The following is a 13,412-nucleotide window of genomic DNA, read 5'->3' as shown; positions in this document are numbered from 1 at the left end:
CCCACAGGGAAAAGCAGAAAACCAAGGCCAAGTCCTCCTACATTCAAAACCATCCAAGGCCTTTTGCAAGTTGCCCTCAAGGTTGAAAATACCAGGTCTGATCTAGCCGATTTGTTTGCTAGACAACAATGTCTGGTGGGGAATCACTGGAGAAGGAAAGAGGAGCTAAAGTGTGGAGCAAGAGATCTTTTATTAGACAACTTAACACCACTCAGTCAGGTATTTATTCCACTTCCAGACACACCCTGGGAAGAAAGGGTTCTCCAAGACTTTTACTGATGCCTTGATCCTTGAGCTCGGTTTGAAAGACCTCCCAGCAGCTTGCAATAGACAAGTTACTATATGAAGCAACAGTAGACCCAGTGCTGTTCTCCCTGCTAGTGGAGAGCGAGCTTCACCAGGAGCTACAGGCAGCAAACAAACAACTGCAGAAGCCAAGTTCAGAACAGATCCCCAGCCTGATGTCTAAAGCAAAAGAGAACAAAACTTGACCAACATACATGTTTCAAGAAAACTGTAAACCAATTGCCTCTGTTTCCACCTCTCTCTTTTGCAAGACCATGAATTATTGCTGGTACATCCCAGGTAACGCAGAGTAAAAGAGCAATCACACAGTAATTAGCAGCAGGCAAGAGGCATTTGCCTCCAGCAGTCCCTCAAACCACTTCACCCTTCTACAGGTATTAATTTTCCAAACTATCATGAGGCAAATTTTAAGCTTCGAAAAGAAGCAGTTAAAAACACTTACAAGCAATAAGCTCTCACAACAACAAAGGCAGGCTATGTTTGATTACTGTTTTTTTAAACAGAGCATTTTTCTGATTTGAAATACCTGCAGGAGCTTTCCAAGGGGACAGGGTGTGAAGAAAAAGCGACTCTACCATTCACAGCATCCTACCTGCCTCCCTCCTTACACAGGCTTGGCTACAGCAACATGCAAGAGGGGGTCCTCCCTGGGTGTCTTGGAGGTGAACACCCAGAGAGAAGCAGGCCGAGGTGGCAGGTACAGCACAAAGCAGCAGTACCTGAAGTTCAGAGGCTCAACAGTCAACCACAAACACAACCAAAACACCCAGTCCCACAACTTGGTTCCCAGCTGTGATTTTCCTGGCTGCTGGACTCAGCCAGGGACATGAAGTCAACCATACCAGAGGACACAGCCACAGGGCGGGCATCCCCCTACCACAGTTAACACATTTTCATCTCCCAACATCAACAAGATAAAGATGTCCTTTTATACATTCCAGCTTCCAATGGTCTTACCCCACCACAGCACCAGTTTGCTGCTCCACACAACAACCTAGGCTCCCCAGCCCTAGAGAGGTCATTTGTCATTTCTGCTCCAGCTTAACAGGAAGACTAACCTCAGTTTAGCCACTTCAGAGGCATTCCTGTGAGGCCATGCCGCATCCAGGTACAAGACAAGATACTCACCACCCAAGAGACATAACTGCCAGCTCTAACAGGGCTGTGACTGCTTGCTCCTGCCTAATTTAGGGATCCAGGTGCAGGGAGGTGCTCAGGCAGGAGCTGTTAGCAGCAAGCAACTCCAATCAAGATCATCAGCACAAGCCATAAGCCACCCCTCATCCACCTCCTGCTCTAGCATGTACTTATCAGAAGGATGAGATGTTTGCAGAGCACTTTGAACACAGGCTGCCGAACGTTGCCCAAGCAGCGGCGGGCGCACACTACACTCCCAACAGAGCCTAGCCTGCTGAAAAGGGTTGAAGACATCTCACAGGGCATGAACCCCCTCAGGCATGCTCATTACCCCATCCCTTTTCCACTCCAAGCTGAAACACGTTCAGAGAGCAGCCCTCTTGTTTGGCAAGAGGGTCTCCAACACACTTTGTTTTGCAGCACAGCTGCAATTTGCAATTCAGTTCATTGCATTTAAATATGGTACAGCCCTAGCGGAAAGCAGTGTGTCACTTGTCACAGTTCTTCCAGCTATCTTTTAGAGGAAAGCAAGCTCAGGCTAACATTCAGAGAGGGAAGCGCGGGGCTTGCCAGAAAGCAAACAGAAATATTGCCATAAGTGCAGCATCCTGCTCTCACCCCCAACAAAGCCAGCAGGGACATCCCATTCCAGCCACTTCTGGTCCCAGCCCAAATTCCCAAAACGGCAGAAGAGGGCTTACTCGGGAGATGTTTCCCTGCCCATGGAACAACAGCCTGAGTGAGCAGAGGGAAAACAAACGTGTGGCGGCTGCCAGAATTGTGCTGGAGGCTGAAAGCAAAAAGCCATTCACCTGCCACCACCTGAGCCAGAGCCAACACAAGCCCCCACACCTCTCTGCTGTTCCTGCAGGGTTTAGTGGGAGTGAATAAAACTATATAAGAATCAGCTGTTCAAAGAGACCAGGCAAGAGAGATGCTTTGTGTCCCCAGTATGATCCCCAAAGCAGGCTCTCACCTTCCCGTGGACCTCTGTTAGAGCTGCAGCCATTTGCTGCTAATTGATTCAACACGCATTTGGACTAGGATTTTTAATTAATTTTATTACAGGAACAATTAATGCCCTGCTTCCCCACAGATGCATTAGGGTACAGACACAAGCAGTAAGAAATCATTCTGCAGTGTGGTTTGCCTTGTGTCTACTTGCAGGGAGCTAACCCTACACCCATGGTAGGGCATCCCCAATGCAGTCCCTCCACTATAGCCCCTCCTCTAGTGTAAGGGCTCACACCAAGTATGAATTTAGGAAGGACTGAATTTAGGAATGTAAAGGTTACAGAGCAGCAGGAAAACATCACTCCTCTGCCTCTCCAGGTCATGCCAATAGATTGCTGGGCTTGTTTTCGACAGAAGCAGGCTCTGGCCTGCACAGAGCAGCTTGACAGCCCCATTAATCACATTGCCCCCCAGCTGGTTTGATTTCAGAGGGATGTGGCGCATTTTGGTAAGAACTGTGTTAAGCAAGTGGTACCAACCACAGGAAATCAGCTTCACCATGTGGGTCAGTGCTTTCAGGCAGGACCCTGCCTGCCTCTGCCCACCTTTGCCCCACACCAGCACATGCTTTCCCTTGAGCAAAAGCTCTCACACCTCTGACACTGCTTTAGGCATCTAGAGGGACCAGCACACCCAGTCAAGTCATCCCCTGTGCCTCCTCAACATCCCTTTTTCCTAACCAAACCCCTCATCCTCGCAGCCCACCTCAGCCTGACTTCAGCAGGACGGGGGGGATGCAACAAATCACATTTTGTATTTTAGGAATCCAAGCAGTCTCACAGCCAGCTCTTCCAAGTTCATATGAGGAAGTCTCTCTTCATTCCTTCCCCTCCCTTTCCCCAGAACTGTTCCATCATTACCCTTCTCTACATACAGCAGAGTTAATAAGACATACTCTGCTTGGCTCACGACTAAAATCAAACTAGAAGTTTGAGCTGTACAGCAGCCCAAAGCAGTTGTTTGCTTTAAAACACCACAGGCATTTCAAAGCAGAGAGCATTTGGAGGTTGCTCTATCAAAACCAGAGCTGGGTCAAATTAAGCAGTTCCCAATATTTGAGATGACATCTCAGAACACAAAAAAAGTGGGGGGGGGGGGGATCATGTGTTATTTATACACATTCACATTACGGTATTTACCAACAGCAGAGTACTGGGGGCAGAAGCATCATCACTACATCTGCAATAGCCAAATTTGAGTCTCCAGGGTCCTGCACTATCATTGTATTGAACAGCATCTCCACAGCATGCTGTATTTTAGGCATCTGCAGAGCAGGAACACGTAGTGCACCACAAGGTCCAAGACCTTAATCAAGCCCTACAAGTCAATAGATTTCCAATATAATGAAGACAAAGAGGTGTCAGCTCTAGTTCTTATTTGCTAATACTATCAATAGGGGCTCAGCTCACTGGCAGTTAATTCAAAGCCAAGCCCGATTTGCACAGCAGTGATCTACACTAATTCTCATATGTAGCTAAGGGGAGATTTTGCCAACTAGACAAAAGAAACAGTATTAGAGCTCCTGAAACAATGCCATCACTTTTCTTTGCTCCATCACTTCCCCACCAATTTTCCGTGTGCTGGAATCTCCAGGTGTCGTTTCCCGCATAGCTGAAGACATGCAGAAAGGATAGCAAATACAAAGGTACCTATTTCTCTTTTCCAGACACTAATTTGAGGCTTTTAAAATGTAACTTCCCATAAAATGGGGGCTAATTTCACACTTGGGTTTTTTTGTGCATTAAAGACAGTAAGTGCCATAATTAAGCAATTATAGCAGTATTTCTAAATGATCCAACTGCAACTTAACCTTAAAAGAGATGCTACATGTTGCTATGTTTCATAAAGTTTATTAGCTCACTTCATCCAATACTAAGTTTTGCTTGGTCTTGCTTTCAGGTTCTAGTCCATCTCAACTCTTTTGCCAAAATACTACAGTTGTTGAGAAGTCACAGGAAGCCAGATGTGCTACCCAATTAGGCAACAGAGCTGTTTCAACCACATTAGAAGTAGTCACTGCCTGTGAACCTGGCCCTCATTAATCTGCAGTTAGGCTCAAATGAAGCAGTGGCAGCAGCCCATACTCACAGTTTACACTAATGAGTTACCCTGTCTTCCTAAGTCAGCTGCACATGGCAGTCCACAACTCTGACTTGCTATTAATGCAAGCATCCTCACATCCCATCTCCTTCTTGCTGCCAAGCAAACACCAACTGCTAACTACAGCCAGCACGAGGGTAGTGAGTGGGTGCCGTAGTTTTCCCAGTTCGTGCAGTTTCCATGCTAAGGGAAAATGAGGTTAGTCACCACCTGAAGACCAGGTACCACCCTTCCCTTCCAATGGCTGCAAAACATCCCCAGCTTGGATTTGAAAGATGGCAATGATACAACCAGCTGGCCACCTGAGAGGAGAGACCTGCATCACTCCCCCAACCCACCTCATAGGACCCAGTTCCTATTAAAACTTGCATGGTTAGAGAAAGGACACAGACCAAGTACCTGTGCCATGCTCCTGCTTCAGCAGGGAATTAGACTAGGCACCTGGCTCCTGCCAAGAATCAAGATGCTAGAAAAAAACACAAGTCTGAAACAGTTTAACACAGGACAAAAAAGGCACATTTTAATATGTACAGCAATGCATTTGGGCTATAAATTTACCCAACACAACTGGAAAAAAAAATCCAAACTATGCTTTTATACTTATTTCATGGTGTCAGCCTCATTCCTAGCCACCTACCTTTCTCTGCATCTCTGAATGCTGCTATATACACACACAAACAAACAATTAAGTCATGAATGTTCATTTAGGCTCCCAAGTTCAAGTAATAAAGTTCAAACTTGCATAGCATCTTATGCCACTCAGCCATAAACAGTTACGATTGCATATTAGCTGGAGCAGCCATCTCTTTCAATTCAGCCAGTTTTGGCTGGCCACCATTTATTTTATTTTATTTAAATCCTTGAGTCAGAATGTTTCCTAAGTCACCAGCCCTGAGGGATGCCACAGACTTCAAAATGAACCTCTTGCTGTCATCAAGATCCTTTAAAACCAGAAATTTAGAGTGTTGTCAAGAACAGTTTTAAAAATGTAATACTGTTTATTTTGCTTCAAAAACATTTCAGCATTCTAAACATACAAAAAAAACAGAACGTTGCAAATTCGTTTAAGTACAGAGTGTTTTTGAACTTCAGTTGCTGCACTGGCTCTTCACTTAGTTGACGATGAAGAGATGTCTACAGTTTCAGTTTAAAAACTACCGCACTTAACTAAAAAAATCCATACACTTCTCATGCCAGCTGAACCCCCTTTCCACAACTAAGAATGGCAGCAGAATGCTATTTCACTATATACAGAAAGACAACTTTAAGCTAAATGGACGCCCACTGTAGTGTAAATAGATCTACCCTCACAGTGCATGCTTTGGGCCATGGCACCCTGGGGAACGTACAACCTTTCCAAGTAATCACTGCTCCTCTAAGGCATCATAACTCTAAGCATGTACCACAAGAATCTGTCTAGTTTTTACAAACTATAGATATGTACAGTTTATAACCCAGGATTTTCTAGCCAATAACCATATAGTAACACCACCTTACAAATTAAAAAATGCTTGAAACATTTTTAAATGCTTTGTTACACCAACAGCAAAGTGCACAGAGTTAGGAGAACACTAGAGCGCCTTTTCATTTTAAAAATGTTTGGAAATATGTACAACTTTGATACAGTTTCAGGGTGCTCGCTACACCCATGGCCACTTCATGTAAACCAGTTACAATTTTCTAGAGCACTTTTAGAAACTACAACGCGATCGGAATCCAAATTTTTTTGTTTTTTTTTTTTAATTAAGCCTAATGAGGGCAAGAGACACCATCTCAAATAAGAGGTGCTTCATTTACGGTGTTTCCCCTACTCTATGGTATTCACATGGAGACAAGTATTGTACAGTTTTATTCATCATCATCATCTTCATCCTCCTCTTCTTCATCCTCCTCCTCCTCTTCGTCTTCTTCCTCTACCTTTTTCCGAGCAGCTTTGGTTGCTGCTCCCTTTGCGCCATCAAACTTTCCTTTAGACTTGTAGTCTGCAACATCCTGCAAAGTCAAGGGGACGTCTTAATTTGCTCTAAGCAGCAAACACATACAGCATTTGTACAGCAGCGGGCGTTAACGTAAAGGGACTGGCCTTCCACAGCTGCACCTCCAAAAGGGGCAACACCCAGCGTTATGGTACACAGGTATGCAGACACCTAAGCATCCTCAGCTGCCTCCAGATGATGGATACCTTGAACCCTGCGTTCATGGTTATTGCCTTGAGGAGGAGAAGAGAGCCCAGCCTCTCTTAAAAGTTTCCTGCTAATGGGACAAAACTCATTTAACAGCACAACACACCCTGTGCTGAAGCAACGCAGCAGCCACTGCTGGGCATCACTGGGGGAAAGCTCTCCATCCATGCTGGAATTCACCCTTGGCTCTCTAACCTACTCCATCCCAACGTACACAGTGCTCAGCTGCACAGCACACAGCATGATGAAAACAGGTCTGTAAGCTGGAGATCCTCACTATGCTGGGGCTACCTTAGCTGGGTATACATTACAGAAACACATCAACACAAGAGCCAGCATGGAAGAGGCACAAGTGAAAACTAGCCTTACCTTCTCGTACTTCTCCTTCAGTTTAGCTGCCTTATTGTTATAAGGCTGCTTTTCCCCATCACTGAGGTTGTTCCACATTTCACCCAGTTTCTTTGCTACATCTCCAATGGATATGCCGGGGTTTGTGGACTTGATCTTGGGGCGGAATTCTGAACAGAAGAGGAAGAAGCCAGACCTTGGAAAGAAGCACCAAGAGGACAGTCAGCACCACAGCAACCTGCCTGGAGAACATCCCTTCCTTTGTCCCTCACCCACAACATTCACACAGGAAGAATTTCTTATTTTGACTTAAGGAGACCAAAACCCAAAACATAAATCCAAATCTGTTTTTATTTTACTGAGGCCCAGACCTTCAGCCTTCACCCAATGCTTCTTTCAATCAGATGTTATCTATCCTCCCCACCCAATTTCATCTTAGATACACAAGTCTCACTGTGGTCCACTCATTTCCATGTCTTCCGTTACTATGAATTTAAGGGTACCAAGTACTGACAAGTCCTGTCAGTGCTCTACATGCTCAAGATTACAAACTGCCTAGAAGATCTGCAAGACAGCATCAGTAAACTGTGAAGACTACCAATACTGCTATACCAACAGCATACCCCATCTACTTCCTTTATGGAAACGTATCAGATCTGTTACATGGTGTGGAAACAAACCAAAACACCTGTGCATTTAACACAAAGTCACTTACGGTGGTCGTTTCGGGGCATTGGGGTCCTTCTTCTTCTTGCCACCCTTAGCTGGTCCATAATCCTTCATTTCTCTATCGTATCGTACCTTATCAGCCTTTGCCATTTCATCAAATTTAGCCTTCTCCTTGCTTGACATGGTCTAAAAAACAACAAAACAAGACACCGAACTTGTGATTACCCAACAGCTGGCAAACTTTAAGTAAACAAGCCAACACATACTGACTCAATAGGGGAGTTTCAGAGTTTGTTTGTTTTCTAACTGTACCACCTTGGGGACGAAGGTCCTGTACCAGGGACCGCAGCCACCACTGGCACGCTCGTAAGAGGGAAGCAACAGGAATGGGACAAGCACAGCCAGAGTCCTCTGTAAGGACACAGGCCTGGATGGAGGTAGCAACTGGAAACAGGAAAAGAGGCCAGGCTGTATAACCGAAGCACCTCAACAGGCAGATAAACTAGGCTGAAACTTTCACGATCATAACAACAGTCAGCAGCACCCAATCAATGGCTGGGACACACTGCCAAGAACGGTATACAGACCAAAACAGCACCAGCTCCCTTCACGTTCAGACACATGCACATCATTCTAGCAGATACAGCAAGTTACCCCTTCAGGAAGTCACAAATTAAAGTACCTTCCACCTCTCTGAGCACTTCTTGGAAAACTCTGCAAAGTTGACTGGAACCTCTGGGTTCTTTTTCTTATGTTCCTCACGGCACGTCTGCACAAAGAAGGCATAGGCAGACATCTTGCCCTTGGGCTTCTTCGGATCACCTTTAGCCATCTTGACTCTGTACGGAAGAGAGGGGAAAGGGAAAGAAATAAGTGAGTGCATGCATGGACAAATGTGTATATACGTACAGTGTGCATATTTTTATACATATGCACATACCACCATCCCCTGAAGTGACACCCCATCAGCAACACATCCCTTTTTTCCCCCAAAACACTTCCTACTATCCCCAACAGAAAGACTCAAGTTATTCTTCCCTTGACACTTGGGTTGCAGACTTGAGCCAAGCAAAACTGGTCACTGATTTCAGTTTTACATTGATATGCTTTTACATCATGCCCTAAGACTGGAGACAGGCTATTAAATACACATACTTCTGCCCATTAAGATTTATAGATGAACTAATACAAAATATTTTAGTTGGCTACCACACTGGGGCTCAAGTGGTGTGCACAGCACCAGGCTGTGACTTATCCCTTTAGCAACTGGAGTTCACATGTTCACAGCTGCCGGCCAGGTAGAAAAGCAGTACAGGCTATCCCCCCCATGAAACTGCAATAACGTTCTATATATAAGGTGGTGTGGAAATAAAAGCTAGTTTTAAACACAACAGGGGCCCGTGAAGCTCAGTGAGGTGAGCAGCGCTCGCTCTTGCTCCACCAAGTGACACATGTTCAGAGGCATAGTGGTCAGTGCAAAGATGCGATTAGCAAGTCACCAAGAGGATGATGCTAACTTTTGGGCTGTATTTCTTTCCCTTTCCCCAGTATTATTCTTTTTTTCTCTAAAAAAAAAAAAAAAAAATATTCAAAAGTCACAATAAGAAAATTAAAAAAAAACATCCCGCAGTAATATTTCCTATTTACTGCCTCCGAGGCGTTTGAAAATTTAATTTTTATTAGCACAACGTTAATATTTAATTGCGCCCGGTCACTCTCTGTGTGCGGCTGTAGTGGCTTTAAGCCGCTCGCTCCCACCCCGGCCGCCCCCCGACCCGTCGGGGGCCCCCGCTGCCGCCCTACACCTCTCCGCGGGCGGACAGAAAACCCGCGTACGCTGGGACCAGGCGGCGAGACCGGAGCGCGGCCGGGACCGGGGCCGAAGTTGGGGGCGAGCGGCCCGCCGCGGCCGGCCCGGCCTCCGCTCCTCTCCTCTCCCGCCATCTTCTCCCCCCCACTCCCCCAAGGTCACCGCGGCCGCTGGGCTCCGCGGCGCGGGGAGCGGGCACCTGCGGCGGGGCCGGGGCCGGCGGGCGGAGGGGGCAGCTGCGGCTCCGCCAGACGCCAATAATTCATCTTCCATTTTGTGAAATGCCTCCTGATGAAAGAAAGTGCCCCTGAAATGCGGCGGGGCGGCGGGCGGGGGGCGCCGGGGGGCCCGGCGGCGGGCGGGGGCGCGGAGCGCCGGCCCGGCCCCGGGCGGCCGGTGCGAGCGGTAGCGAGAGCGGCGGCCGCGCTCCGCGCCCAGGGCCGGCCCCGCTCGCTAAGATGGCTTCTCCCGGCGCCGCCGCCGCGCCGCCGAACAAAGCCGCGCTCCCCCTCCGCCGCGCTCGGCCCCCCGCGCCCGCCGCCCCCGGCCGCCAGCCCCGCCAAAACGCCGCCCCCGCCGCGAAGGGGCTCCGCGCTCGGCCCCCCATCGGGCGGCGGGGGGCGGCGGGGCCGGGGCGCGGACGGGAGGCGCCCCCCCCCCCCCCCGGCCCCTGCCTAGCGCAGCGCTCTCTAACAAAGGCTCCCGTGCAGCCATTATCGCCGCCGCTACGCTCCTCCGCGTCGCCAGAAAAAGAGTGCGGAGAGCCCCGGGGCGGCCCCCCGGAGCCCGGCCGAGGGCAAGGGGAGGTGGGGAGAGAGAAGCCGGGGCGAAAGCGAAAGGTTTGGACCCTCGGCGGGGTGCCGGGAAGGAGATTTTCCCCGCCGCGACCTCCCTCCCCATCCCTATGCCGCTTACACGTCTTTCTTCCCTTCGCCTGGGCTCTCCAGCGCCAGCCATATTAATGCCCACAGTACTGGCGGCGCGGCGCGGGGAAGAAGCGATGCGGGGCTCCGCCGCGGGCGCAGCCCCGCCGAAGACACCTTCCCGAGCAGGGGAAGAGCGGCAGAGGCAGAGGCGAAGGGATCGGGGGAGTTTGGAGGCGGCGGCGGCGAGAAAAAAACTGCTTCGCCGGGACCGACGGGCGCAGCGCGCAGGGTTTATCCCTGTCAGATGCTAAAGCGACAGCCATATTAATGCAGAATAAACAGCGGGCACAGCACTGCGCACGGCCAACAACTTTCCCACCGCCGCCAGCCCCACCGAGCCCACCCGGGGAACAGGGGCAAATAAAAACCGAGGGCGCCGCGCGTTTTGCCGTGCGACATTAGGAGGCGGCAGAGAAAAATCCCTGCCCATGCGGGGGAGAAGAGGAGTTAGTCCCGGTGTAGTTGCTGCACCAGCCATATTACTCTCGGCGGCACGGGAGCCCGGCGCAGAGAAATGGGGCTACACCGGGGACAGGTAGCCCCTCCGCACCGGGGTGGGGGGCTCCCGGCGGAGCAGGGGAGGAGAACGAGGGGTAAACACTGCGCCTCGCCCGCTGCCCACCGCCCCGCCAGCTGCGCGCAGCATCTGCCCCGGCACCGGCGATCTCTGAGCGAGAGGGGAAGAAAGTTTTGGGTGATTTCCTCCCCCCTTTTTTTTAATTAAAAAAAAAAAAGATTTTTTTTTTTAAAGGAAGAAAAGAACGGAAAACAAAAAAAAATACACCGATATCAGCCACAGAATGAAGCGGGGTCGGGCAGGACGAGGGGCGCAGGGCGGGGCGGGCAGCGGCAGCCGCCCCCCGGAAAGTTGCGGCGGGGCTCACGTACCTGTATTGTTCGCGGCAGTGTGGACAGGAGCTGAGCGCAGGGCACGGCGCGGGGCTCGGCGCGGCTCAGCCTCGCGTTGGCTGCCTACGAGAGCGGCCTGATTGGCTGCGGGGCTCTGCCGTTTAAAACAACCTCCTCGCCCGCTCATAGGCTCGGCGCCTCATGAATATTAAGCAGGACCGCGCGGTGGTTGGACGGCATGGGTGATGTCATTCATTCAAAACTGTAGCGCCCGCCGGGGGAAAGGGGAGGTTTGGGGGCGCGAGCCTTTTGGGGCGGGGAGGTTAATGCCGTCCCGCGCAACTTTGCGCGTGGCCCTGCGCCTTGGGTGGCGGGAACGCTGCGGTCCCTGCCCGCGAAACCGCCATGTGGTTGCGGCCGCCCCGGGGGCAGCCGGATGCCCCATTCACCACCGAGCGCTCCGGCGTTGCGCGCAGGGTCGCTGCGGGGTGTGTGGTGCTCAGTGTCCCCTCCCTCCCTGATGGACAGCGCTGGGTCCGGCAGCCCCGCACGCTACCCGCGTTGATGCTGTGTTGCAGAGAAGACCCACCGGCAGCCGCGCAAAAGGGACGAAGGGCAGCGAAGGCAGCATCTCGGGGGAGGGTGGATTCCCCGGCCTATGGTAATTGCCTCATTGCTGATTTCAGCAAGGGTCCCGTTCCGCTTTCACCGGTGCTGCTCGCAAAGCCGGTTACTACTGCGCGTAAAGGGGGGGAACCGAGCCCAAAATAAACTCCGCTGACAGTTCTGCCGATAGATGGAAAAGGAACTACACAGCAAGAAACGGCGTGTTTGTTGGGGGGGGGGGGGACGGACGGACGGACGGACGGGGACACCAGAGAGTTTCGCCCACTCAATCAAATAAAACACCAAAACAATTAACTTGAATTGCTGTTTCTAAACTACTTCCACAATTTGTTTGGTATTAACTTTCTAGGATTTGGTTGTTATTACAGCGGCTGGTTGTAGCCAAGTAAATCTGTCAACATGCCCTTGTGACTGAAACCTCCTCAGCATGGCTCAGGGGCCAAGGGGACAGAGGCTCCTTTGGCTCTCTTAAAAGAGCTGTTTCCTATAGGGCAGTTGCCAAATGGTTAAACTGGTATTAGTGGCTGACCACAATTGTCGGCTGGCTTGGAAAACTGGAGCTGTTATTTTAAGGCTCGAGCGGTAAGACTCAGAAACCACTGTGTACTGTTATGGGCTGGGCGTAACTGCCACCCTTTTATGATAGCCAGAAGAAACAGTTGCCCTCTTTAAGACATAGATAGTGAAGAGCAGCCTCCACCCTGGTCCGAGAAGCTGGCAGGCAAGCAGGGTTTACCAGATACTGCCCTGTGGAAGCGCTTATGGCTATAACAACATATGGTCACAGGCTGCCTTTGCCGGAAGAGATCAAAACAAAACGACTGATGAGACATAGAGGAGTTCCAGTCTCCTGCTGACAGAGACACTGGGGAGCGTGCAGAATTTCACCCAGGATTTTAGCCAAAGTCCCGCCTAGATTTCTCCCTTAGGGTACACCTCAGCTGGTATAGCAATCACCCAAATCCAGTTGTCATCCATATGCAGAACCGCTGAGGCTTAGAGAGATCTTACACCCATATCCTTGGGCTTTCCGAAGCAGATATGGTAAAACCAGCCTTACTAGCCTCTTGCCCTATTTCTACCTTCTAAAGCCAAAAGCATAAAACAAGGGGGTTCATTCATAAACATTAATGAGGTTACCCGAGGGACTGTATTCTGTAGCATCATCATAAAATAAGATAAGCAATACTACTGCAGGATAATCTCTTTGTAGCTGATAAACATCCCTCTCACCTATTTTTAGAGATACTTTAAAGTGTTTCAAAATAGTTGAATAATTAAGGCTTTTTCTCTTGGCTCTGGAGTTGCACATTTTTTGCGCTGAAACACTTTTTTCCTCAAATCACAATCTCACCCCACAGAGCACTGCTCACCTCTGTAATGCTGGGAGCATTACAGAGGTGAGCAGTGGCAGCCCTGATGGACAGGCTTGCTTAGGACAGG

General features: G+C 49.8%; 2 protein-coding genes across 2 annotated transcripts; one reads left to right on the top strand and one right to left on the bottom strand.

Moving 5' to 3' along the window:
* Nucleotides 1-5,050: 5,050 nt before the first annotated feature.
* Nucleotides 5,051-11,539, bottom strand: HMGB3 (high mobility group box 3). The gene is made up of 5 exons (XM_061445989.1): nucleotides 11,382-11,539; nucleotides 8,440-8,596; nucleotides 7,804-7,943; nucleotides 7,110-7,284; nucleotides 5,051-6,549 (listed from the first exon to the last, which is right to left on the bottom strand). Exons 2-5 carry the CDS (start codon nucleotides 8,587-8,589, stop codon nucleotides 6,406-6,408), a joined length of 609 nt encoding a protein of 202 aa, XP_061301973.1. The 5' UTR covers nucleotides 8,590-8,596; nucleotides 11,382-11,539; the 3' UTR covers nucleotides 5,051-6,405.
* Nucleotides 10,026-10,895, top strand: LOC133265639 (proline-rich protein HaeIII subfamily 1-like). The gene is made up of 2 exons (XM_061446386.1): nucleotides 10,026-10,406; nucleotides 10,539-10,895. Exons 1-2 carry the CDS (start codon nucleotides 10,026-10,028, stop codon nucleotides 10,893-10,895), a joined length of 738 nt encoding a protein of 245 aa, XP_061302370.1.
* Nucleotides 11,540-13,412: the final 1,873 nt, after the last annotated feature.

The sequence above is a fragment of the Pezoporus flaviventris genome, unplaced genomic scaffold (assembly GCF_033815535.1).
Source record: "Pezoporus flaviventris isolate CSIRO_AGI_PZ_B2104156 unplaced genomic scaffold, CSIRO_AGI_Pfla_v1 ptg000005l, whole genome shotgun sequence".
Taxonomy (NCBI): Eukaryota; Metazoa; Chordata; class Aves; order Psittaciformes; family Psittacidae; genus Pezoporus; species Pezoporus flaviventris.
Note: the sequence above shows the minus strand (reverse complement) of the source record. Positions and strands in the feature narration are given on the sequence as shown.

What these genes read in the sequence shown, in the direction of transcription:
- HMGB3 (XM_061445989.1), bottom strand. Translation starts at nt 8,589, where the DNA reads ATGGCTAAAGGTGATCCGAAGAAGCCCAAGGGCAAGATGTCTGCCTAT. An exon ending in AATGCCCCGAAACGACCACC is followed by an intron (nt 7,285 to 7,803) that starts GTAAGTGACTTT and finishes CTTCTTTCCAAG; the next exon opens with GTCTGGCTTCTTCCTCTTCT. An exon ending in TGAAGGAGAAGTACGAGAAG is followed by an intron (nt 6,550 to 7,109) that starts GTAAGGCTAGTT and finishes TTGACTTTGCAG; the next exon opens with GATGTTGCAGACTACAAGTC.
- LOC133265639 (XM_061446386.1), top strand. Translation starts at nt 10,026, where the DNA reads ATGGCTTCTCCCGGCGCCGCCGCCGCGCCGCCGAACAAAGCCGCGCTC. An exon ending in AGCCGGGGCGAAAGCGAAAG is followed by an intron (nt 10,407 to 10,538) that starts GTTTGGACCCTC and finishes TAATGCCCACAG; the next exon opens with TACTGGCGGCGCGGCGCGGG.